General features: G+C 39.0%; 1 protein-coding gene and 1 non-coding gene across 2 annotated transcripts in view; both read left to right on the top strand.

Moving 5' to 3' along the window:
• LOC137128517 (rho guanine nucleotide exchange factor 17-like) overlaps positions 1 to 27,689 on the top strand; it is a 54,564-nt gene that overhangs the window by 18,172 nt on the left and 8,703 nt on the right. Inside the window, exons 2-8 of the mRNA XM_067506677.1 lie at positions 18,801 to 18,878; positions 22,437 to 22,619; positions 25,898 to 26,014; positions 26,803 to 26,895; positions 27,036 to 27,212; positions 27,340 to 27,390; positions 27,522 to 27,631. Of these exons, the coding sequence (XP_067362778.1) occupies positions 18,801 to 18,878; positions 22,437 to 22,619; positions 25,898 to 26,014; positions 26,803 to 26,895; positions 27,036 to 27,212; positions 27,340 to 27,390; positions 27,522 to 27,631 (809 nt within the window). The remainder of the gene's footprint in view (positions 1 to 18,800; positions 18,879 to 22,436; positions 22,620 to 25,897; positions 26,015 to 26,802; positions 26,896 to 27,035; positions 27,213 to 27,339; positions 27,391 to 27,521; positions 27,632 to 27,689) is intronic.
• On the top strand, positions 24,027 to 24,099 carry trnam-cau (transfer RNA methionine (anticodon CAU)). The gene has a single exon. It is a non-coding gene; the product is annotated as a tRNA-Met (tRNA).

The following is a 27,689-nucleotide window of genomic DNA, read 5'->3' as shown; positions in this document are numbered from 1 at the left end:
TGTGTGTGTGTGTGTGTGTGTGTGTGTGTGTGTGTGTGTACACGGCCTCTATTAATAGGAAGAGGAATGGTACTGGCCTGGGAATGTTGTCCTCTCTGGAAAAACAAACTTGTTTCCCCTCATATCTCTCCCTCTCTCTTTTCTCTGCCTCTCTGTGAGAGATGGGAATGACACAGTTGGGAGGGGAGGAAAATGACAAGATAAGGGAAGAGGGAGGAAGATGAGGCCTGAGAGAAGATGGGAAATGGGTAGAGTTAGTATTTTCCTTTGACAGGAAAAGAGAGATATTACAGTAATATTTTTCTTATACCGTTTGAATTAAAATGTTGCTCTTTGTTAAGATACTGAACCCCCAACAGCCCATCCCCATCCCCAGCCATGCAGTGCCGGTCCCCAGCCCCGTAGAAATTGGGGAACGTTGCATCAGAAAGGGCATCTGGCATAAAACCTGAGCGACATGGTCCCCTGTGGTGACCCTGAACTCACAGGATAACCCAAAAAGACGCAACAAAATGGACAATGCTGAAACTATATTTGCAGCTGCATGTTGTTGGGTTATTCACTTAATGACAGCCTGAAAAAGGGAACCAGAATCCTATTATTATTGGGATTACAGAAAAGAGAAATGTACAGATACACAGATTCTGCTGGACAGATAATGGACAGATTAATTGAGATTGTAACTGTAAACCAGATTTAAAATTACACTAGTAATTCTGGTGAGTCTAAGCAGGTAATTAATAGATGGATAAAATTATGTAGACCCAAATATTGCGATGAAAGTCTGCTTGTTTTAGATCATGGCAACTCATTAGACATATTGCGAGATGCTTATAGCCAGTGCTAACCTCATAATCACAAAAGATAAATATGTTATACAGTCCTGCAATGTAAAATGTCTGAAATTAAACACATTTAAATAATGTTATTAGAGCTAACATTGGATTTTATTTCCTGTAGATGTAACTTTCAGTGATAGAAGCTTTGCAGCCACATTAACAACATTGCATCTGCAGTGTTTTCTCAAAAGTGAGATCGTCACGCATTTCTACACGGATGTGTACATGTACAATACATTCCTCCTCTCTTCAGCATGTGTGGATGGATGCATTGTTTTTGAGTGCGTGTGCTGATGCAGACATGCTACCTGGATTCCTGCATTCCAGTCATTTGGGCTCAGGCCAGAACATTCTGGGAAGCACACCGATGCTACAAGTGGGGAGGGGGAAGATGAAATGCAAGGGAAAAAAAGGAGGAAAAGGAAGAATGAGCAGATTCTGACTTCTTATATGTCCTTCCATTCTGAGGCAGAAATCCCAGGGTTATTTTTGTCCGGCATCCATAACCAAATACAGGCTAATTGTAATGTTATCTTATGTCTTTCACTTCTTTTATTCTTATTCTTCTTAAACTCATTTGTGTGTCTGTGATTTATAAGGTTTTAGAGCCATAACCATTTTGACCACAAATGATTTGCTGCCCAGAGGACTGGCAATAACATTTTTCTTCTATGCTGAAAAGTGCTTTGGTTTCAAATGAACTTCAGGGTTTGCCACATTAAAATTAGTTTTGGCAGCTCAACATCAGTTGTAACAAAGTATTTACTGTGCGTTAAAAATTACAAAGGTGTAGTCACAGTGCCACAAAGTGGACTGTGGGGTGAGAAATTTTTAAAAAGGGGTAAAACTGGGTGGCAGTGTAGAAATGGTAAGTTTGAGTTTAGTCAGTGTGCATTCACTGATCTAATCGCTCCCTCTGAGAGCAACACTGGGAGTCCATATCAAACACACACAAACACACACACGCAACACTGCCTTATAAGGAGAGAGTGAGAGGGAACCGGACAGCATTGAAACGGGGGTCTCTCTTCTCTCTCTTTTTTCCATTTTCTCTCGCTATCCACAAGTTCACTGGCAGCTCTAACTTTCTTTATTCATTCTATCATTTTCTGTTTTAGTCGGTGCTCTCATCTCACTCCTTGTGCCCTCATACTTTGTCCTTCCCCCAAGTCAGAAACGGTCACTCTGTCTCACGGTACACACCCAGTTTGAAGTAATTGCTCCCTGTACCATTTAAACCTTGTCTTTTCCTCCCTGATTTTACTCACGAGTACACATTAACTAAATGCCCCACTGCTCACCAGCCCCTGTTCAAATACACCACTCATATTAACCCAGTCCAAACACGGTTCACAGAGGTGTGAGACCATTTAGAAATCATTTAGAAGTCTGTTTTAATCTGGAGCCTAAGCAAACAAAGGAGCACTTCCAATAACACTGATACAGCGTGATGAAAGCATTTATTTTCTGTGCGGCTGCTTGTTTGTTCTTCTTCTTCTTCTTATAGACTGTTTTCTGCAGACAGTTTGAGTTTCAAAGTGTTTTTACAGACTGAGCCCTGCAGGCGACCCCCTGTGTATTTGACATTTCGTAATGTCTTTTCAGTGGTTTGGCTTGATCGTGAGTTGTAAACCCATTTATGCTTTTCAGCCGCTGATATCAATATTTGGTCATATGAGGTTCTTGTGGGAAACAAACTATACTTCTGCTGAATAGTTGAATGTGTGTCATTTGGTTAAGCCAAAGGCCTGTTTATGTTTGTGTTTTTGAGCCTTGTTCAGTGTCGCATATGCATACACATACAAAGTTCTTTGCGTTTAGATTTTCTTGTCTCTTTTATCTTCTTATGATCATTATTATTACGTCTACAAGGAGTTAAAACGTTCATTGTTAATATTTTGACAAAGCAGTAGTTAATGTGTACAGTAGAGACAGACAGAGAGTACCCCCTGTAGCTTTTGACGTGAGTGAGTGAGTAATTGTGTGTGTGTGTGTGTGTGTGTGCGCGCGCAGGCACTTGGTATTGTAGAGGAATGTGACTGTTTCATGTGAGCATTTATAAATGGCTCTTTTTCCTGGGAGTATCCGGTATCTGCGTGCGTGCACGTGCACGCATGTGTGTGTTTCTGTGTGTGAGTGCGCCTGTAAAGGAGATACAGAAAATGTTTCCCTTTTTTAGTTCTTTGTGGTAGGGCGGTCTCAGGCCTTCTTTAGTTCTTCAGGATACCCTGAAAGTGAATCATCTAAATAAGTTGATAAAATTGTTAATTGTACTTTTTATCCCTTTGCTATAAAACTATCACATGTCAAAATATATTCTGTGACAAAAGCTCTTTGTGCTTGTTTATTGTTTGTCACTGTTAAAGATAAATGGAAAAATAGTGAGAGTAAAAATAAGATATTATACTTGCTTACCTAAGATCGGCTTGTCAACTAAAAAAAACATTCGTATTTGGTCAGCCAACTCTTCTCTTCTTGCTTGTCTCATGCATGGCTTTTGTAGACCTTTTGTCGAGACCTAAAAAACGTCTTCAGGTATCTATTTCTGGCCTGCCTGTTACATCTATTCACAGCCAGTTATACAGTTAGACCATCTTGTCGGTGCCAGATGTTGTTGCTAGGAGAATAATGACGCAACTGCAAAACCTCAGTACAGTAACAATGCAGGACAAATGTTTGTGTGTAGGTGCTAATCATGAGTGCTCTGTGCTGCTCGGGTTTTTTTCTCATTCATGCTTTCCCTTCCATTCAGATGTTTCTCTGGCAACCAGTGTTACATAGCAACTTAGCAGCCAATAACAGAGCTTGAGCTCTCTGCTTTTCCTTTTGCTCCATCTTTTGTCTCCTTAGCTCACCTGCTTACCCTCCAAACTGCATTAGACTGTCAGCTGTTACTGATCCAATAGAACCCTTTTCACAGGGAAACGCAACAACTGCGTAGTGACAAGTAGCTAAAGTGTCACAAAGTGAAAGTGTGTGAGGGTGCAGCAGAGATTTGCTGCGTGAGGCCCTGTTCACAATAAGACCTGCTGGTCACACTAGACGTATTACGACAGGGTTAAAGCGAGTGAGTTGTGGATTAAGAAGCAGGTGAGAAGATGTGAAAACATGTACAGATCAACGCTTTCCAGGTGCTAGATCCAGGCTACCAAAAACAACTACACTGTCATCTGCTCCTATTGCAAAATTGTTTTCTTTGTTTCATTAAGAAAACACAACCAAACCAGTAAATCCTTTAGCCCAGTTTGGATTTATAACCCCACAGTGAAAACAGAAAAACAGGTTGTGAATCTGGAAGCAATCCCATGTGCTTTGATTGATCATTACCTCTGATAGATTTGAAGTGCTATCTGTGGAGCATTGTGAAATGTTTACATACACATGTAAAGTCACCAGTTGAGCTGTTCTGTGAAGAACCTTTTACTTATGTCAAAGGTTCATCCTCCCTCATAGAGTTCAATAGTGTTCAAAAGGACTTCTAATTCTGGGACTGACATTACTCTGTGTGATCAGAACCAAAGTGCTCAGTCTGACTTTCTCTCTCTTCACATCTAATTGTGTATGTACTGATGCCTCCTCTCCACCCTGTTACACCCTTACATGATCTCTGTCTGCTTTTGTCCAGGTGCATTGTTGTGTCACTCCTCTGTTTGCGTGTTATTCTCTCCTTGCTCGGTTCACAGTGACTCGTAAGCTGCTTGTGGTGTACAGATATAGTACAGAACTCCCACTGTCACAGTGTTTGTGGCCTTCAAGCATTTTCATTATTGTAAATCTACCAAAAGCCGCTGACATGGTTTTCCTTTAAAGGTTTACCCCCATTCAAACTTTCCTAGAGTGAAGCACATGCTTCGATTGCCCAAAGCCGTAATAAGGCACTTAATTTAATGTAGCTTTATTATCCAACAAATCTGTACCCACATACACACAGGCACTACACACATGCGAGGATTTTAAGCCGTGAGGGGTCAGGAATGTTGAAGAAAGGAGGATAAAGAGGGGAAATGGAGAACGAGAAGGATAATGGGAGGGAAGAGGGACTAGAAAAGGGAAAGAGTGCAATTGTTTTAATCTGCAGTGGAGAGTTTAGTCTTAGCGAAGATGGAGTTTCATGACAGTAAAAAGTGCTGGAAGCAGTGCTGACTAACTTTTCTGCTCACTGCTAGTCTCTAAGTGCTTTTGGCCATCATTATTTTTTTAGTCGTCCTTTTTGTCTTGTCTCGTACCTTCCCCCTGCAGCTCTGTCTCACATTACTATAAATATCACCATGCTTGGGGGTGAGAGCATGTAATGGTGTTGCTGAAGTGCCAACATTAGCACCGTGGGCATCTTTTATGAGTTGAGCTGAGTGTCTCTTCGGCTCCCTGTAAAACTGGTGTGTCTTCTAAAAACAGCAGGTAGTTTCTTTCTGATTTTGAAAGGGAGGCATGGTGAGCATTTTTAGAAATTAAGAGAGTGGGGAGAAGGGATGGCAGAGGGTGGCAGAAAGGACAGACTGGGTGGGAGAGACAGAAAAGGAGCAAAGGTATTTCCGGGATGGTGTTGGAATTGAGGCTAGTCTATGTGGCTGATGGTTATCTGTGAAGCCCAGTGCATTGTGGAAGATGTTGTTCGACAGGAAGTATATGGGATGTCAAATTAGAGGCTGTGAAATTGAGGACATACCATTAAGCAGATGCCATTGACCACAGCATTCTAATTTCTCGACTTTAAAAGTGCTTTGGTTTACATGGATCTGCTTGTAACTATCTAAATTCTATCTGATGAACAGAACATTTCAGTCAACGTTGCTTGTTTCTCAATATCCTAAGCACCTTTTACCTTTGGGATACCTCGAAACTTTTCTCAGTCAGTTACCTTCATTACTCTCTGTAGGCTCTAAAGTCCACTTTAAAATCCTTGATTTTGCTGTTTTTTTTCCCTCTTTTGTTCAAGAGCATGCGAGATTTCGCTAGCGGGATTTGATGTGTAGAATGTCCAGTCATTCCCAATCACCGGTTAAGTGTGTTGGCCCCAGTTTACCCATTTGTCAGGTGTGTGCTACTTCCAGCCTGTCAGAGAATTGAAATCTGTCATAGTTGGTAGCAACAGTCTTTATGTGCGAACTGTCCAGTCTTTAAAATTCCTTAGGTGTGTCCCCTGCTTAAGGCATGACCGTATGATAAACTCTAATGCTCCTTTCTGGCCTGACTGACATTATAGCCTGGATGTCATTACATTTTCACAATTTCGATAAAAAGATAACAGAAATTTCGGACCGTCAACCCATTTGGCTCTTTTGACACTTAACTCATCACGTTATCACGCTACATTAAACCAATTTATGAGTTCAGAATTGACCAAAATTGGTGGTCAAGTCAAGTTTTTTTCAGCTTTCAAACCTTTTCTATACAGTATCACTGACTGAGAAAGTGGTTCATGCCTTTGTTTCTGCTCTGCTTAGGTACTGTAATTCCCGCGGGAATCAGTCAGTCCAAAATGCTGATGGTAGTCTTCTGAAAAGAGCTAGTAAACATGCATCCATACACCCTCAAGGGCAATGGGAACAGTCTACCCCTCCACATTAGAGCTGCACCAACACTGGTGAGCTTTATGTCATCAGACCGGGTTGAGTTAATTTTATTGCTTCCTAATTTTGGTTATATGTGTCTCTTCTGTCTCAACTTTATCATGTAGTTTGTTGGAAACCATCTCTGTCCACTATGAAAGGTCCCTTAATGTCTTAAAAATGCCTTAAATAAATTTTTATAGCTACAGGATTATTCATCTATTAAATGGTTTACACTTTCTACACCATTTAATAGATGAATAATTATTCAGCCCTTATTGCTAAATATGCTCATTTTGAAATCATTATAGAAGATATGGCCATTATGCCTCAGTTTCCTATCGCACATCTTATAATTTTGCAAATAATTAATAAAGATTCCTATTTACTCAGTTCTATGGTTACACATTCTGATCATTGTTTCCACCCTGCACAGCAATTTTACATCCCTATATTATAAATCAGAGTTACATTCATTGGACAAGTTTTTTTTTTGTTTGTTTTGGATAATTTTAAAAAGAATTTTCATTATTGCAAAAGATGCATAATAACTGATGCTACTCATTAATATTTAGTTTGGCATTTGAGAACTTGAGGACAAGACAGAGGTTGTATTTGGAGAACAATACTACCCGGTTATCTGTGTGTAGTCTCACAGCTCAGTTTGATAACAGTTTCATTAAACTACTAATTATGGTCATTTCTCATCTGTAGGCAAATGCAAATGACCTAAAACCAAGGAAAACATATTTCATAATGTTTATAAAATCTAATTTGTTACCAAGTGAGACAGTCTGCTGAGAGCGGGAAAAAAAAAATCAAGAAAACGTCTTTCAGAAGACCAAAAAAAAAAATTGGCAAACCTTCATAAAGCTTTAAAGAGATATAAAAATATTTCAAAGTGTTTGGGGATAAAGTACAAAAAGTGAAACTACAGAAATAGAAAAAATGTGGACACACAGAGTCTGTTCCAAGAAGTGAAAGACCAAGAAAAAGAAAGAAAGAAAGAAAGAAAGAAACTTTCTATTAAAAACCCAAAACAAACAGCAGGGGACTTGAAAATGTTGAAATTTGAAACTGGAATATAAGCACATCTCTATAGTCAATTTTTTCATAGTGTCATTTGTGCTGACCAATCCAGGCACACTTGGGTAGATCACCGATGACATCCCTGATTTTATTTATTTATTTTTTTAATGTCAAGTGCGAGATGCATTAAACCTTTTTGGTGCTAGTAAAAAGAATAGAAACATTTGTGTTTGAAACATAAGCTATATCAATATATATGAATATATCAATATATATTATATAATATATAGTAAATATATTATATTTACACTTCAAACTTTTTATTGGCATTTATAATTCAATTAAAAGTTTATGTTTATACTCAATAATAATTTAGAGCAAAATTGTAAAGAGGAGGCAGGGTGAGGTTTACCTGGAGACAGATCCTATGATCTCCTGTGTGGTAGGCAGCGTTGGGAATAATCTTTTTCCAGGAGTCATCTGTCATTATCCTATTACCCATTGCTGACATGAAGAGCAAACAGAGCTGCACACACACCTGTATGACACATTGAGTTACTGCATTTAGCCATTTCCATTTTTATACAATTATACATTTTGTTTAGTTTTTTTTTATTATTATTTTATCCTTCAGTGCTGCACATGTGAGTGTCTGTTCTGTATTCATGCACAGGTGTGTGATGACAAATTTGTTTTCATCTGCCTGGGCAGTCATGCGTCCACCTCTCCTAAGGTTACTCTGTAACCCCCACTCTCAAACACACACACACACCTGGGGACCAGTGGCTTTGCTGACAGGTGTCATCAGTCCTCCTACATGCTTATCTATACAGACTCAGTTTATGTGTTGGCTTAGAGGCTGTGATACAGATGTCACATCACCTGTCATTTAACAGCACTTAACAGCACTCACTGACACAGGCGGGCGGGGCGACTGAGCAAGAATTAAACCACACACACATTTCTTTGCAGGGTGGGGAGGAAACAGAAGGTTTAACCACGGCTGCAAATTCAGCCCACTTGTGATTGCCACATATGCATACTTGGCATGGTGTGCTATAGTGTGTTTATTTATAAAGACTGTTGACTGTTGATACATGACTATAGAACCAATTGTGCTTTTTTGTGATCAAAGATGGCGATTAGACCATGAATTAGATTTGTGTGTGTGGATGGGTAGATAAAAAAAAGTGATGTTGTGAAACTGAGTCTGGGTCATGATCGCTGCTGTGGTCGATTCGCTCCTTTTGTTTCTTCGTTATCCATCATTTTTGCTCATCTGAACTGATAACAGTCATAACACATTTACAATTCCTAATAAATGAGTAAGTACCTTTAGCTGACTATGTGCACACCACTCTGATATCTGGGTCATCCAGACACGAGCTGGTAACTCGTTCAGGGAGAACACTTAAACCCCAGGCTGCCCACTTTTCTTTCTTTCTTCCCTTTCTTTCGTTTTTTGTGCATAGATGCACATGCAGAAACACATGCACAGTTTTTTTTCCTTTCCATACCTAGCAACTGCATTATAATGTCCACGACTAAACATGAAAGTTTGAGGATGTGAGCACTCTGAAGTTGTTATGTAAACAATGTTAACGTAGCTGTATCTGGTGATCACTGTGACCTGTGTAGCCTAAAGGATAAGTCAGGTGATGTGGTACAGAAACCTGCTACTTGATGAAAGGAATCAAATGGCACCGTGACCTGTTTAGAAGTATTGAAAATGTATGCACTCTACCTCTAAACATGGCTCAGAGAATATCAACCCTGAGCTCTGTCACAAGATCTATAAAACTGTCTCACAATTTCTGTGGAAACAGAGATCAAAGGCCCATTTCCTGCTACGAGCTCGACCTTTTAAATGTCCCATTGTGACCTTTCTCTGTCACTGTCTGAACTCCGTTGTAGAGTCAGAGCCTAACTCTCTTTGGGTTTATTGCCAGGTGACAAAAAAGTTAAAAGCCCTCTTGTACCACATGTAACTCGAAGCTGCCATTAAACACGTTTGAGTAAGTGACTAAACTGCCGCTGGTGAATCTGGTTATCATACTATATTACTTTTTCATATTGTTTGTCTTACTTAAAAGTAGCTTAGTGTAGAAGTGTTGTGTTTTGAACTGGCTAACATCAAAACACTTGAGGCTTGTCATTTGTGTTAATATTGCATAAGGTACTGATGGACTTATCAGTTTACTTGCAGTGAGTTCAGGTCAAACCCACACACTGCGCAACCATCTGCTTATGCAACTTTTTCATGAAAAATGCATTTTATGTTATGCACTCACAAAACTGCTCAGGCAGTGGAAGTCCCATACATCCCATAACCCACACACAGATAAAGTGCTCTTCAGGTATAAAGAATAAGTTCCGTTTATTTCATTTGCAAAAGTGTTCTAGTGAGAAAAATGTGAATAAAAACAACTGTTTTGTTTAAAAGAACACCATCAGCATCAGCCCAACTTAAACTGTGAGACATTTTGCTTTATCAATTCTGCACATAACAAAAAAGACATTTTTTGAAGGGGGGGAATGTGAAGACAGCTTTGTTAGTTTGCTGTTGAATTTTAACCTCTGCTGCTTTGAGTTTACCAGATCTTTGTGTTTTCTTGTGAAGGTGCACAAAAAGTAACAGAAAAGAGATTTCTTAAGGATTTTTTATTAAGACATATGTATGAACATCTAACTACTTAAAACTTGAAATGATAATAAAAAATAAATAAAATTATTGTTGGGTAATTAAAAGAGTAATTAGTCTCTAATTTTCATTCCCTACAAAAGTAGTCCCAATTTGGGAGGGGCCAGAGGATTCTGCTGAACAGAACTTTTTTATCCAAACTGGCAAATATGCAAGGATGGTGAAATTTGACCAGGATGTAGTGCCTGACTTAAGCTTATACATATAAAAAACAGGAACCAGGAAAATTATATACAGTAATGTTAGTGTCAGTTATGGCATGGGTACAAGCGTGGCCAGCACAAATTGATTTCAGCAAAATACATGATGTGTACAACATGCAACACAGATATAGTCCTTTGAAAATCCTTTGCTTACTGTTGTCATGGTTATATATGAGCTGCTGCACTGACTGCTCAGCCAGCCTCTGTGGACATTATACAGACAGAATGGGCTTACCTATTCAAATCTGTGTTTCACAGTGGAGCATGGGAGGAAGTAAGTTTGTGAAATAACTGTCCTGCCTGACATTAAGACGATGTGAATCATGGGAGATGGATTATTTGATTGAGAGTTGATGAATGGATGGACAGCCCCATCTTCATCCTCTGTCTTCTCTCCTCAGATGCCCCAATCTATTTTTTATGGGGGGATTGGTCGAGTCTGTCTGAGCAGAGCGCTGCTGAGCGCTGTGAGCATCTGCCCTGCCTGCTATCTCTCATTATACATACCCAGGGGGAGGGCCATGGCACACTTACACACACCCCCACACTTTCTGTCTCTCCCGTGGTCCACACACACCTCAACCTGCGCTCAGATCTTGCTTACATCATCCATGCAGCAGAAACGGATCAGACACCCATGCATACATGCTGTAGCGCAGTCCTTTGACTTTCACATACAGTGTGTGAGCTGCATGACACACACACACAACCACACACAGCTGAGCCTGACTGCTCCAGAACAGACGCTGACTTTGACACGCACTGAAGACACTCTACTAAATTTATGGTAGAATAAGCTATTTGCAGCTTGCTAACAGACTGAATTATATAAAAGCTTATGTTGCCTTAGAGGAGAGAAAAAGCTGAAACGAAGATGGTTATTTAACTTTGTGACTAAGAGGAAACGGTGAGCCTGTTTTCTTTAATGTGGCATTAATCTGCAGCCATGAAGAGCAAGTTTGCGTGAGTAAGCAAGTCTCCCCAGGTTGTTTTGCATATCTATGTGCCAAATTGAGCGAGCATTTGGACACGCGGACCGTTCCGTATGCTGCAGATGGTTCGAACCCTAGCCCAGTTCAGCATCGCTCTGGAGGAAATGAATGAGAATGGGGAAAATACAGGAGATGAAGGAGATAGTGGTAGTGCAGGAGAGAGAGATGGTGGTGGAGCAGGAGGAGAAGAAGTGGTGGACAGAGATGCTGTGTATCAGTTCAGAAACAACAATGGGAACGGGAGCGGCACTGGGAATTTGAATGGGAATGGACTTTGTGCTGGAAGTCCCAACAGAGAGGTAGACTAATGTTTGTGATTTTTAGTCTGCTAAGGTGTGTGTGTGTGTGTGTGTAGCTGTGTGTGTGTGTGTGTGTGTGTGTGTGTGTCGGTTTGTGTTTTACGGCCACTGTGTTAGACCTGCATCTACGATGTTTTCACCCTTGTCCAAGTTAATTTAGATGCTCTCTGGTTTCCTTCACTGTTAAAAACATCTAAATCTTGCTTCCCTTTGAACTCTTTTTGTAACATGTTTTTCCCGTTTTTAACATCTCTCTCCTTAGAAAAATGTGTCTTTCCTCAGATCCTGCTCTGCCTGTGTCCTTCCCTTTCATGCCTGTCTGTAATAGAATTAGAGCTGAGTGAATCACATGATTAGCTCTGACACCTACTGTCACAAACACTCACACCACTGTAGTCTCACTATCTGTCCATCTGTACTTGTTCGTGAATGTGCACATTCACCATTCAGTTGAAGTCCTCTTTGTAGAGTTTGTTTTTAGTGTATTCTAGACTGAAAGTGCAAACTAATGCCATCGAAAGCAGAATTGTCTCTCCTGTACTCTCATGTTCATTTGAGTGGGAGAAGATTCAACATGCACAGTTTGGGTTTCAGTAGCACATGCATTTACTTACACGCAGACTCACTCATATGTAGACATAACACAGCCGCAGTAGCTCTCATAATCGTAACACCCGGTCTGTTAATGCACACTAAGCATCGAAGCATATTTGTATGTGGAAGGGTTAAATGAAGTTAAATTAATGTAAAAGTGGAGCTAAATTATTTTATCTGTACAACAAGGAACGTCTGCTCAATTGTTGGCATCCCTTTTAACACCCCATGTTTATCCCTGAAAAGCAGCATTTATACATTTAATACATTGTTTATAGCAAATTACAATGTACTAATAAGCAGATATTTTCCTTCATCATACTTCAACAGACCTTACATCTGCTTACAACTGCATTAGTTTGTTATAAAGCATGATGTGTCTCACATTTATTTAGGGTCCAATTCTCTCCCAAAAGAAACAACTGATATTGATCTCTTTTGTTTTTTTTAAATTAACAGTTAAATTAAATAAATTTTTTAAATTAATCAGTTTTCTAAAAATGATAGATGGAGGCACATGATTCGCTGTGGCGACCCCGGAAAGGGAACAGCCGAAAGGAAAAGAAGAATCAGTTTTCTAAAAATGGATTGATTTTTGCTTAAAAATATTTAAGTTTATATATATATATATATATATATATATATATATATATATATTTAAGTATTTAAATATTTTAATTACTGTCAAAATAGTTGCCAATTCATTTTTGACTGTCTGCTCTAATTGTATCTAAAGCAGCATAAGTGCAAAACATTCTTTTGGTCGGCTTGTTTGGGATATGTATAAATAAAATATTAAAGCAGAGGAGGAATGATTATAGGCAACATTGATTATTTCATTAAGTAAATGTGTGAAAGTGAGTTGAGACTCACTGTGTGGGAAGAAATATGACAAGAATTTAAAGAGGAAAGAAATGGAAGAGGCAATGATGATGGAGGAGATGATGTCTGGATCAGTGTGTGTGTGTGTGTGTGTGTGTGTGTGTGTGTGTGTGTGTGTGTGTGTGTGTGTGTGTGTGTGTGTGTGTGTGTGTGTGTGTGTGTGTGTGTGTGTGTGTGTGTGTGTGTGTGTGTGTGTGTGTGTGTGTGTGTGTGTGTGTGTGTGTGTGCGTGCGTGTCTAAAAGAGAGAGAGATCTATTGATCCGAAAGTCCGTGGTCCACAAATGACAAGGACTAGTATATAGTGTATAGCATATAATGACACACATTTATACGATTGCTTACATTTGCAGGGCAGAGTTACATAAGACAGCTGAAAGAAGTGGGAGAGGCTCCTTTACTTTACAGCTGCCACCTCAAAACACAGTGTGTAAATCAGCCCAGGAGTTTAACGAAGGTGTATGCACGAATAGTGGGAGAGATAGGTGATCTTCTTTGCCTGTTGATGCTTTTGCCAGGCTGTTGCCAGGGGATACAGTCGTCGAGGAGGATGGAATGGGGTGGGGGGTGAAGGCAGAGGAGAGGTATGACGACAGCAATGAGATGACAAGAAAGAGCTGTGTTTTTCTTGTTGATGCTTTTCATGAAATAACTTAAGCCTGGATCTCAAACAGTAATGTGCTGCCGTTATAATTCACATTGAGTTTTTTTTTTTTTTTTGGCTACATGCAAAATGACAATAACATCACAGCACTGTAAGTCTATTGTTAAAGCTGTATTTATAAACACATTCTCATTTAAAGGACAGGTGCCTTTTTTTTTTTTTTTTTTTTTTTTTGGAGAGACAAATTAATAGTCTGCCAGGTAACCTTTACACAGTTGCAAAGTTTTTGTAAATCAGAAATTATCACAGAAATTTCCAGAAAAAAGCTATTAAGCAAGTTTCTCCAAAATTAAAAAAATGGGGAATTTATTTACCTGTTGACATGTGTTATGACAAGTTGACAAGTTTGTACAGGACTTCACTAAGTGCATAGCAGCTACGCAATCCTTGGTATTAGAGAAATTATTTTATGCAAGAAAAATGGAGAAAGTTTTAATTTGAACTTTGTTCCAGGATCTAAACATGACCCTGTGGGCAAATCTCATTTATGAGGAAGTTGAATGCTCCCACTCTCATTGATGCAGCTGCAGGGTTCACAGCCGTGCCTCATTTTGGGACTTGCACGCTCTTTGTTTGTAAAATTGTTGCAGAGAAAGAAAGTAACCTTCACCTGTTTTTATTTTGATTTTTTTACGCACAATTGAAAGCAGCTGCAGTGCTTAGAAATAATGTTTGGCAACTTCAGCCCTTTATTGACAGAATAGCTTCTCAATCGTCTATAAAAAAGAAGTACTGTAATGAGGAGGGAAAGGTAGTTTTCTTTCAAAAATCAGTGGATTAAACATAACAACTGAACAACTTGTATGTCAGTCAGAAATCCATTTCAGTATAGAGGAACACAGTAAACATTTAACTTACAGTATCAATTGACTTGTGTCTCTAAACACATCTTAGTTGGGCTGTTTTGGGCTGATCAAATAACACAAACATAAAAGCATTAAAATGCCTCAAGCTGTCGGGTTATTTATGTATTAATTTTTTTCTAGCATTTCCTATTTTACACTTTCTTTGCTACCCGCTGCTGTCTTTTTTGCATTTTACCATTACCCACAAATGAGGACAGTTACCCAACATTGTTACATTTAAGCGGGAGTAGCTCTAAATCAGGTTGGGACCAGCTGCAGCATCACTTGCTCCTCTGATACACCTGAACATGCTAAAAACAGTAGATGGCAAAATCATTTGACAAAGGTTACAGCAGTGGTGCAGATACTTGTCTTGTGTGTTTTGTAAGTTGACAGTGAGGTGGTGTGTGGTGTCCACTGCCTCTTCTCTGCTCTTTTGCCCTGGTTTTACATCCACTGATTCTGCTGCCACACTGATGTGGAGGATGATTGGATGCTACTCAAGGGACCCGCAGCAGATGTCCTTAATCAACGTACAGCAGCAACGTGACCATCTGTCAAAATAAAAGAAAACTGTATGCTACACTTATTATGCGTTGCTCGTGTGAAGTTTAGTTTGTTGTTCTCTGCAATAGACAGGTATGTTGTTGACAGAGGCTATGGGTGTCCATTAAAACCTCAGTCCTACTAGGCTACCAACCAGAGTAATTACATAGATTTGCCTGATGGGACAGACCTATTTCCTGTCCCAACTTTGATGTAGAATATTTACTGTAGTTATTGTCACGCGCAATGTAACTGTGGAATGTTGTACTTATATAAAGTGGCTAAATTGTTAATTTAATTACAGCCAATACTTAAACCAGATCACAACTACACTACTAACAGTTTCCTATTACCAACATAAACATGCCATCTGTGAAGGCATAGTTTTTCCACACAGTTCTTTACTCCCCACTCTTAGTCCTAAGAGCTTGACAAAGCAGAGTAAAACTTCACTCGTCTTGTATCGTCCTAGTATCCCAGTTATAAAATGGGACTGTTGTTTTCTGGATTTGATGGTGTGATGTTTGACTCCAGCTCCACAGTACTGTAGGATTTATTCGTGGAGACCAGCCTGTCCTATGACCATTCAGCCTGTCTGCTTGGGTTACTATGGTAACCATGCTAGCAAAATGAAACTAGCATTCCTAGCATTATTTCAAAATTCTCTTTTGGTGTGTGTGTGTGTGTGTGTTTGTGTGCGTGCCACCCAATATAAAAACAACAACCTCATGCTGCAAAAATTCAAATTACCCGAGACAAAACATACTGTCTAACAAAGTATACAAAGGAAAATAGATAATTATTAAATACTAATGGGCAGTTTATCAAGTAGAGAAATGTAAAACATGAACTCTCTTTGACTTGCTTGAGACATACATTTCTCACTTTAGAAAACCTTTTATCAAATACAGATGTTTGTTTGTGCAGCTGCTCTTTTGATTGGTGGCTGCAATCTGTGTTTGTAGAACTACAGTATATATAATGTTGATGCTTCATACTGTGAACATGTCTGATGCTGACCGATGATTGAAATGTTGTATCACTGACAAACTCAGTATGATACTGATACTCAGTCACTGAGAGTGTGTGGGAATTTAGCTTTGTTTTTTGAATTAGTCAACGCATTTAAAAATGAGTAAGATTAATCCATAACCAGAAACAGTGTAGTTTGACTCAACAGTGCTCTGTATACTTGGTGACACTTGTGATACAGCAACGGGGAACTGAACCGCAAAGTATTTTGAATAGTTCCCTATATGAATAGTGTCTGTCTGTTCTTGAAATGTAATTAGAGCGCATAAATGGATGAATACTCTCTTATTGTATGTTTCTATCTTTAGCCATGTTAGTCCTGTATTTATTTCCCCCACTTCATTGTCTTTATAAGTCAGGGTAGCATGGACTTAGACTGAGTGCATCGTTTTTAAGAAAAATTGCATTAAAATTAAAATGATTACTGCAAAATAAAACTAAATAATTAGTTTCTTCCCTGTTATCCCATTTTCAGCCAATTGACTCACAATCCCTTTGGCCAACCCCCCCAGCATCCCTCTTTCTCTCACACACACAGTGATACACACTTTATCCACATACCACCTTTCACCCTCTGGTGGTACCCCACAGTGCCCATGGGAGCCCTCAGATCACCACACATGCCTTTCTGGGAAATTATTGTTAGTTATTTATAGGGCGCAGCGGTGCTGGAAGTAGGGAGCAGGGGAAGATGGAAGAAAGCCCTCCATTGTGTATTTTAGTGGGCTCTGTTAGAGTGTGTGTGTGAGACTGACTGACAATAACAGACTGAGAGTGAGAGATGGTGGTTATATATGCACAATATGGGTTTTGCCTGTGGCTCATTCTGATATTTATAAGTTATATTTGGTACCAGAACATTTTGGGATCCTCCCCCGAGACTCCTGAGATAATATGTCTGACTTATTCCACGACCCTTTGTTATTTTCTCTCTCTCCCTCTCGTTCTTGCTCTCGTTTTCGCTCTCTCTCTCTCTGTGTCTCTCTCTCTCTCTATCTGTGTGTCTCTCTCTCTGTTTCTCTCTTTGTGTCTCTCTCTCTCTCTCTCTCTCTGTGTGTCTGTCTCTCTCTCTCTCTCTGTCTCTCTCTGTGTCTCTCTCTCTATCTGTGTGTTTCTCTCTCTGTGTCTCTGACGCGCGCACACACACACACACACACACACACACATACACACACATCCTGTTTTAAATTAGATAAGTTTAAATTCATTTTTGTGGAAACGGTATTGTAGATTCCTCTACCCTTCGGTACCCCTGGGGGGGCTGTTTGCTGCTCTGTGTTGGAGCAGGTCATTCACTTGTGTTCATAGATACTGAGTCATTGTTAGAGTGAACTGCTGAGTCATGCTTTGCTTCTGCTTCTGTGGACTTCCTGGCCTCAGTGACCTCTATTCAGGTCCCTGAGCATGTATGGATGCCTTCACGGATTTTGAACTCGCTTCTTTTGATTCTAGTTTGGAGTAGTACATGTACATAAATGCTAATAAACATCCCATTGACTTCCTTATATCAAAATATCTCTCTACTTCTATCTGAAAAATGCCTCCAGATGACATCACTTACAGGAACCTGCAGTTCAGATTATGACTTCTTGTTGCTCAATCTATGGAGTTTATCATGGTCAACCTGAAAATTGGTGAAGTCACCCTTTATAACAACAAAAACAGTTCTTGAACCCTGATAGTTCATGTGAATTTCTATTAGATATGCAAATTCCTTAGCAATTTCTTTAATTAATAGCCTGCAATTTTAACAATTGATACTAAGTTGATCACTAACAATTCATGAAATATGAGGCTCATTATTGAACCCGTGTTTAACCAGTGATGCAACCAATTACTTAGAACACTTTTAAAATACCATGTTAACGCTTCAAATATCCTTATTAGAAATTCCCAGAACTCATTCTAATGTGGAGAGGTGCTGTTGAAGCTACCTGTGGCACCTCTTTTAAAACATTCTCATTAATTGTAGCCTATTGCTTTAGATACTATGGCAACTTCCTGAAGCAATGGCCTATTTTAGCTTCAAGTAAACACCTAGTTATATGAATGATAAATTAGAAAACCATATAACTTTGGTAAGAATGTTCCTCTCCCTTCTGTTGCTATTCAGTGACTGTCCAAAGCCCAAAGTACTAAACAGCTTGTAGGCTTTACTGTACAACATGATCTCACTCTAAATGTGCTGTAGCTTCTGTGGGAAGTCAATAACTTGTAACATTATCAAATAAACAGTTACACTGCACATCCTTGTCTTCTGCATTATTACTAGGCTAAACAAATTATTTACAGCAATCAATGGTTTAATTAGTAATCATTGACACCTCTGCTTCTATACTGTGTTTTACATTTTGCTGTCAACAAGCCCATTATTAGAAACACTCAGTACACAACAGAGTTATTATGGGGATGCAAATGTTAAACCTCAACAATGTGGGGTCAGAGTTGTATCTAGTGATTAGCTGTTTTCTTTTATCTTCCACGATTTGCACACTGTACAGTCTCCACAGTTTGTATCTGTAGTATTATGTTAGGACAGGTATTAACCTAATCACAGTTTTAGATATGATTTAATGGGAAAACTAAATCTAATGCTGATTGTTGCCCTTTTTTGTTTGTCTTCACAGGACATGAGAAAACATGTGATGATGACCCTCTTGGACACAGAGCAGTCATATGTGGATTCACTACGCACTCTCATTCAGGTAAAACACGAACCAACACGGCCTCACACTCTCATTCAGGTGAGGGCACACACTACAGCTGTTTTTACATCTTTGTGTCAGTGTGAGCCCACACTCAAAAACAAACAAGCCATTGTAGATTTTCAGATTGCTGAGGACTTCAATTACAAATGTAGGTAAAAAGAAGTAGTTATGTAATATGCCTATTGTCATTCATCCTGTCAGGCTAACATCCTAATCTGTTTACCTCATCACATCTCACTAGCTACTAGTTACTATTCATCATCACCATCACCTTAAAACCTAATGTTACATCCTTGTCCTTCCCCAAAACTCACTCACACACACCCAACCTCACCTGTACTCACCCTACATTGTTGTATAACCTGTCGCAAATCACTGTGTGTGGGCGAGCAGTGTGTGTGAGTCTTTCTTGCCCACATCTGTCGGTGTGTGCATTTTTCTATGTCCTTGTGAGCACATCTCCCATGCACACTGCCTTTGCGTGTGTGTGTGTGTGTGTGTGTGTGTGTGTGTGTGTGTGGCCACAAAGTGAATAATCCTGGGCTGTGTTCCCATGGCGACACAGCGAAAGTGAGTGTTACCACGGTGACTGCAGTGAAAGTGCAAGTCCCTGAAGGAGGGTGTCAGATGTGGTTCAGCTGAGACATCTCTACAGCAGCCTGCCCAGAGTTGAAATCTGACTCTTTGCAGTTTCTTTTCTGGGACTTTTTCGGGAAAGGTTTCAGCAGAGAACTATACTCATATTTTAGTCTGACACAAAGAACTTATATGAGCTAAATGTCTGTGTTTTGCATCGGTGTTTTTATGATAGCAGTGGATCCAATAACTGTGTAATGTGAAAATGGCTCGCTCATAGTGATGAGCCCACTATGCAGAGAATAATCACCCAGATCTGTTATTTCCCTCCGCCATTTGTCTTTCAGCTCATTGTCATGGTTGGTTTTCCAGGCCACAATTTCACTATTTTATTTCATACACACCACTTTCATACACTAATGCCATTTTTGGTCACAACTGGCAGCTGTTTTCAGTTAAAAACCCACAGCAATAAACAGACACGTAGACAAAGCAGCAATTAGCTGCTCAAAATAATTAAGCATTAAGCAGTTAAAAAGCCAGATTTCCCTCAGGAGTTTATGTGGGCCAAAAGAGAGCTGAAAAAAGTATGAATACTGCACCTACAGTCATTAGGTGGCTAGAAGCTTGACTCCAAACAAATGCAAATGTGGTTTTGGCACTTTTGTCATATGAGCTTTATAAGGTTGTATCAGGGTTGTATTATAAGGTTGTTATCATCACATAACAAGTTGTTTGCAAGTTGTTCTGTGATCAAACAATCATCTAATGCCAGTTATATGAGCTGTTTTATGTGAGTTAGAGAGGGTGGTTTTTATCATGTCATGCTTAAATATGTTCTTAGGGAAGATGTTAAACCCCAAGTGGCAAACTGACATAATTTGACCATAAAAAGTAATTAGCGTAAGGATTCAAACAGCACATTCCTGCAAATTAAGCAAGTGACGAGCACATAGTAGCATGCTTGTCACTGGTGGATTGCTGGAATAATCAGATATCACAAACTGTAATTCAGATACAGTGAAACATATGTAGGAATAAAAGTCACGTTATCACAACTCGACGTGTAACAAAGCTGCTTTTAAGCAACATGTCATCAGCTTTGAACAATATTTGTGTTCTGAGATGATCACATAACAGTCACAAGCCTTCAACTCACTTTCTCACCTTCCTGACAAGACATTTACCTTTTTGAGATCTGCGGACAAAACAGCTGCATTCTACAGTGTTTTTATCAATAAATGGTAATAAATATTGGTACATATTTAATAGAAGGGGATACTGAAAACAGCACACAACTAACTGCTACTCCAGTGAATACTGTTGTAATTCATTGTATTAGTTAACTAATTGTTAATGTGGTTCTTGTCTCATTGATTACTTGTTTTTTTTTAAGTGACTATAAGCCAATCTTTAGGGTCTTTAGGGTGAGACGCTAACCTTGCTTTTAATAAGCAAAGAAAAGATCTGTTCCAGTGACATCAACCTGTCATTAATCTTTTGAAATTCCATTCAGTTGAAAGCATCACTCTCTTTAACAAATTATATGTGGCCATCCCATCCAGCTGCTTCCCTGTCAGATAAAATTCCAGGAAATTACTAAGCCCTTATGTAACGCATCTTCAAGACAAAATATATGAAAGAAAATAAAAACTGTTTCACATTTACACTCTAAAATATTTCAAATATAACTAACTTACTAATGTGTTGACTGAATCTATACCCCGACATGTTAATGATGTTGACTATAAATGTGAGGCAAAGTTGGTGAATGATGGATTCATAGACACTGTGGATAGATGGAAGGATAATTGTTGAAGGACATGTCAACCAGCTCACTTATTATGTTTTTTCAAGATGGTGTGGGTTTGTCAGTGATGTGTAATGGAACTGCAGTAACTGTAGTGTATACAAATGCTCATAAAACTCATAGCCATCATAACTAATAGTAACATTTTTGGTAACCAAGTTGTCCAGATGATCCTTCTTCCTCCCTTTTTCCACCACCCCCTGTTTCTCCCTCTTAGTGACAGAAACATAACACACGTGTGTGGGCGACTGTGGCGCAGGAATGTAGTTCGGAGCACAGTTGTTGGTTGAATCACAATCCCCGACTCCTCAGGTCACATTTCGAAGTGTCCTTGAGCAAGACACTGAACCCCCAGTTAGTTGCTCCTGGTGAGCGTTGGCCGGCTGCATAGCAGCTCCCTCATCGGTGTGTGAGTGTGTGTGATTGTGAGTGCAAATGGGTGAATAAGAAGCAGAGTAAAGGGCTTTGAGGGCCAATAAGTAGAAAAGCGCTATAGAAGTGCCGACCATTTACCAATTGTAGACCATTTACATTGGTAAAGCAGCTTTTCCCTGTGTAGTGTAGATCAGACATAACAGACTGAAAATTACAGCATAGTTTTTAGAAAATGTTAAATGAATGGAACATACTCAACTATTATTATTATTAACAATTAAAAATTATTATTAACATTTATTTATTTAGTCAAGCGTGAATTTGATTTTCTTAGAGGTAGAGAATTTTGTGACATTTTTGTAAAAGTAGATGAAATATTTCACTTTGGACAAAGTTAAAATGACTAGCTTCTTCCTGATTTCTAGTGTTAAAAATCTTTTTAGAATTTTACAAATGAGAAAATACTGAAGCAATTTGAAATCATGATTATCTGAATATAGAGATTTGTTTAAAAAAATCCGTAAATCATGGTAAATGTATTTAAGAATATTCACATTTGATATTGTATATTTTGTAAATTTATTCAAAATCTTGATGTTGTACTGACACGTTTTCTGTCACATAACAGGATTAAAATTATTCTTAGTGCTACTTGACTTAAATCCACACATGATTGTTACTATTATTTGCTCTGATTTTGTCCTAAAAGTTGCCATTGTCACAAGCTGCAGGTTCATCACATCTGAGCTAAACTTTGAACTAATCTCATACATATTCTGGTTGTGTCCACTCAGGGTTACATGCGTCCTCTCAAGCAGCCAGACAGTGGGTCTATAGTGGACCCTCTCCTGGTTGACGAGATGTTTTACCAGATTCCAGAGATCCTCGAGCACCATGAGGACTTCCTGGAGCAGGTCGCTGGCTGCCTCAGTCAGTGGCACGATAGGCAGACCATTGGACACCTCCTCATCCAATCAGTGAGTAGAGATGATCGCGACTTAGAGTGGAAAGGATTGTTCTTTAAAGGCACACAAACAGGTTCCTAACACATATGAAACTTACCAACATTTATAAATGTATGTTTGTGTGTATCCTTTTATATATATTATCCAGGCTAGTGTCACTGTATTTATTACTGTAGGCCAGTAACAAAATGTTATAGGAAGCATAAGGATATGTTTGAGTTAGAAATATTGTTTCTGTTAGTCTGAAGGTGGAAAGACTGTGAGGTAGTTCCAGCAAGTAGTAATTGCCTAACTTTACTCAATAGAGTCTTGAAAAGAGTGAGGTTGTTGTGTGTGAGTCGCGAGAAATCCTAACATTTTTATTTAGTTAGACTCAGTGGGCAACTTGAAAGGTACAGTACAGTACAGTACACACATACTGTGTACAGTACACACTGTGTACAGTACACACACACTGTGTGTATTTCTTCTCTTTGCGACTAATTACCCAGAAGAAGAACATGTGATGTCCAAAACTTTTAATTGGGTTTATTAGCAGACAGTTTAAAAGCTCTGGAGGTTTTTCCAAATAGTTTTTTGCTTTTTTCAGGAGACATATGTTTTCATAGTACTTCATTAAAAATTGTATTTTAAATTTTAATTCCAAATATCTGTCATGAACTTTTGTGATCTAATGTGCCGCAACAAACATATTTATACATATTTACTGTGGAGTAAAGCTTGTATGAACTAACAGTCTTTTAAAAGAAAAATTGACAGCAGGGAGGACTGTTTTTTTTTTTTTAAGAGTTGGTCTATAGTTGGCAGTGTTAGTTTCATTTTTTCTTTTTCCGATGACCACTCAGCGACCTGTTTAAAATTTCCCATGACCTCAGGGTGACCCTGAATGTAGAACGCAGTGCTCTAAAACATCAGTGTCAGGGCTAAATGTTAGGTTTTAATTTTGGAGAATAAAAGAGAGGGAAATTTCTATCCTGGCTGACGGTTTTGACATGTTTTAAGCTAGTATCAGTCTGGTCTTCATTGGAGAAGGTGCTTGAAGATCCTAGCTCCTTTACAAAGAGCCGAATGTGCTGTGGCCACAACTTTTGGTTAGTTTCTTGCTATGCTAATACTATTGTCATCACACTCATCACCTCTAATCACAGTAAAAAAACACTAGATAACAGCGGGGGCAAAGCATTACATTAAAAAAATACATGACTAATAATAACTTTAATACTTCATACATCATGTAATACATTCATAAATTCATAATAAACGCTTCCCTTAAATTGTGAAACCTTTTCCTGTTCAGTGTGTAGGGGTTGTTTATTCCTGAAACTCTGCTCAGACCGAGCCTCCCTCCCCCACTCCTCTATCCCCACCCGCTCTCCCACTGCAGATCCTTAAAGCGGCTGCAGCGGGTTTGGCTTTCAAGCCTCGTTGGCGCAGTAGGCAGCGCGTCAGTCTCATAATCTGAAGGTCGTGAGTTCGAGCCTCACACGGGGCAGAATGTTTTGTTCAGCTCTTTGTTGTTTAAAGTGGCAGGTGATAAACTAGGTTTGCAGTGTTTGAAACAAAAAGATATCACATTGTGCTTAATTGTTTTGGTCCAGTATGATAAATAAATTTAAGACAAAGTAAGAAACAGATCAACTGAATTTAATATTTACATTTTCATAATAATAATTCCATATTCATGGTAATGCTACACTGTAGTTCTGATGGATTATATCTTGTGGTACACTTCGATACGTTTGTTTTTAAATATGTCCATGATATAGATGATACACAGGTTCAGACTGTATGTTGTTGCAAATTACTTCAGTATCTAAACAGTTTGGGGTTTTGTAACATAATTTTGACAAAACACCATGTCAGACTTGTTTTTTTGCTGCATCTCAATGTGTTTTCAGTCCAGCAAATTTAATCAAGTTGTAGTCACATCTAGGGGTTTAGTAATGTTATTGTTAATACAATTGTTAATAAAACCACTTACCAAGATTCCCTTTTAATCAACCAGTGCTGATTACTGTAAATATAGAACAAATACTAACAATAAAATCATAGTTAAAATCCTAAAACCACTAAAAAGAAATACTTATTGTTAGGGTCAGGTGCTCACAGCGCTTGACTCAGCTTTTTGTGATACTGTAGTGTCATCTGTGAGTGTAATCCAGGCTTTGATCATGTGTCACAATATAATTAGGATATAACCAATTAGCACTGTAAAAACATAATTTCTAGGAGACAGCGTTCACTTTCCTGAAACACATTAGTATCCACTGTCCTGCTCTGACTAATCCTCACATTCCCCCCCAGGCTTAAATCCTCTGTCTACTGTTCCTCAAAGAACGAGAAGAGGAAAGATAGAGCAAGAAAAGGACACTGGGAGATGGATGACAAAAAAGGCAGTGAAAGAGAGAAAGGCAGTGATGAATAGAAGTGGGTCAGGTTATATCATGAAAGGATTGAAAAGCCAGTTACTCTGTGACGTCAGATGAGATGCCACATTGGGCCTAATTTCTGTTAATGCTCTCTCTGCTTATGTCCTTTTTTAGCACGCTCTCATTCTTCTCACCTGTATTGGAAAAAAAGCAATTGAAAAGGAAGCGGGTCAGGCTGATTCATCTGACTGTGTGTGTGTGTGTCTGTGTGTCTGTGTGTTTCTATTTGTGTTTGAGTGAGAGAGAAAAAAGACTGTTGCCCTTAGAGACTTTTCTAATGGCAGCCAAAACAAATTGAAAACCCCTACCGCCAAGGATTCTTTGATAATCCCTGTAATTGCATCTTTTTTTGCTTTTACTTTGAATCGGCTGTGCAGTAACAACTATAACATGCTGAAAATCAAGGAGTTATAATTAACCAAGTGTCTCATTTATTAGTTAGCAGCTATACTGACTAATTTTATCAGCTTTTTGTTTAATTGTAATTAATTAGTTGAGTGTGTAATTGTTACAGAGTCACTAACCTTCACAATGGGCAACAGACAAAACCAAAAAATGCAATAAAGGGTAATACATAGAAAAAAAATCCTCAGTGAAATATTGCTAAATATTTATCCTGCTTGATTTATGAATTAATCTTTTTGTTTCATGAAAAGAATGAATAATTATAAAAACCATGCTCATCCTGTGTTCTGAAAGTCCAAGATGACATAACGAAATATATACAATTAGAAATTATATAAAGAGACCACATACCTACCAACTTCAAGCTTCTGCTATCACATTTTAAATTGGCTCTAACAAAATACACAATTTAGCACATACTAACTTCTTTGTCCCTTTTCTATTTCTTTGCTCCAGTTCTCCAAGGAGGCTCTAGCTAATATGTATTCTGCATACATCGACAACTTTCTCAATGCTAAAGATGCTGTGAGGATTGCTAAGGAAGCCAAGCCAGCGTTTCACAAGTTTCTGGAGGTGAGTGTTGAACTGAGTTGAACAGGATGTCCTGTTTCATCTGAGCAGCTGCTCCTTTGAGCTTGTTTAGGAAAAATTGGAAAGCAGTCTGGTATGTTTGTCCTTAAACCAGCAGTTTAGAGTCTAAAACTCCGCAACAGATCCTGAAATTTGCCAAGAGGAGTTTGTATCTGCATTTTATCTTTATCATTGCCATAACGAAGAGGCTTCTTTAATACAGTTGTTAAAATTAGATTTCGTTATGAGTGTTTGTGCTTCCTGCGACTGCTACTCATTTTCACACTAAGCTGGGAGGCTGTTCTGCCATATGGCCTGGAAACTGCTTTTATTCAAGTGGTATTAAATTCTTGAGCTAAATTGGAGAAAGTTACATTTGTCCTTGAACTTACTCAAAATTATAAGTTTTTCTTTTAATGTTCTAGCTAGTTTGACTTGAAAAGCCCAGGAAATTTTAGCAGCATATTGAGGTAGAATGTTAGGTGAGAAACACTAACACTGTCAAGTTCCATCATAAAATAAATATGTGTGCAGCGGAAAAGCTGCACAAGTTGATGACAACAAGCTGTCAAGTCCTCATCCTGCTAGACCCACAATGGGATTCATGCCAGGCATGGTTTTCAGTGTGCTACCACTTCGCCATCTTGTGGTCGAGATGTGAAGTGCAACACTGGCCTGATATGGGGACAGTCCACTTAAAAATAAATTGTTGATTTTTTATTTTTATTTTTTTCACACTCTTTTGTGCTGGTGTTCTATCTCCATTCTCCTCTTTCCTTTCACAACCACAGCAAAACATGCGTGAGAACAAGGAAAAACAGGCTCTGGGCGATCTGATGATTAAACCGGTGCAGAGGATTCCCCGATATGAGCTTCTGGTTAAGGTGAGTTATGGACAATATCCATTATCTTAACTACTTACCCTGATAGGGGTCTTGGAGGTGCTGGAGCTGTGTGCTGTAATTATCCTTATTCTCTGTTTAGGAATGAGAAGCTTATGCTGTGTTTGTGTTGGTTCATTTAGGACTTGCTCAAACACACTTCAGAGGATCACCCAGACCACCCACTTCTCCTGGATGCCCAGAGAGACATCAAGAGACTGGCTGAGAGGATCAATAAGGGCCGGCGCTCAGCTGAGGAGGCAGAGAGGGAGGCCAGAGTCATTCAGGAGATTGAGGCACATATAGAAGGAGTGGAAAATGTGAGATATTTAATAAAGTGTGTGTGTGTGTGTGTGTGTGTGTGTGTGTGTGTGTGTGTGTGTGTGTGTGTGTGTGTGTGTGTTTTATGCTCACGTATCTCCTTCTGTATCTGTGTTTTTGTGTTAGATTCTGAACCCTCAGAGGAAATTCTTGCGACAGGAAATTGTCATGGAAGCGGTAAGAAAATACAGAAAACGAAAAAGAAAATTCTGAATGTTTGTAATAAAGTGACATGACCTGGCAACGTCAGTACATTTTTACACCACATTATTATTTTATCCCCTGGTTGTGTTTTCTTTGCTTTGTAGAAGACAGTGGCTGGGAAGAAAGACCGTTCTCTCTTCCTCTTCAGTGATCTGATCATCTGCACCACTCTGAAGAGGAAGTCTGGCTCATTAAGACGCAGCTCCATGAGCCTGTATGTATCGCTCACATTTCCCTATATCCACTATAACTCGCTGATGGAGGAGGACATA

Source organism: Channa argus, chromosome 6 (genome assembly GCF_033026475.1).
Source record: "Channa argus isolate prfri chromosome 6, Channa argus male v1.0, whole genome shotgun sequence".
NCBI lineage: Eukaryota > Metazoa > Chordata > Actinopteri > Anabantiformes > Channidae > Channa > Channa argus.
This window is presented reverse-complemented; position numbering and strand designations above follow the sequence as displayed.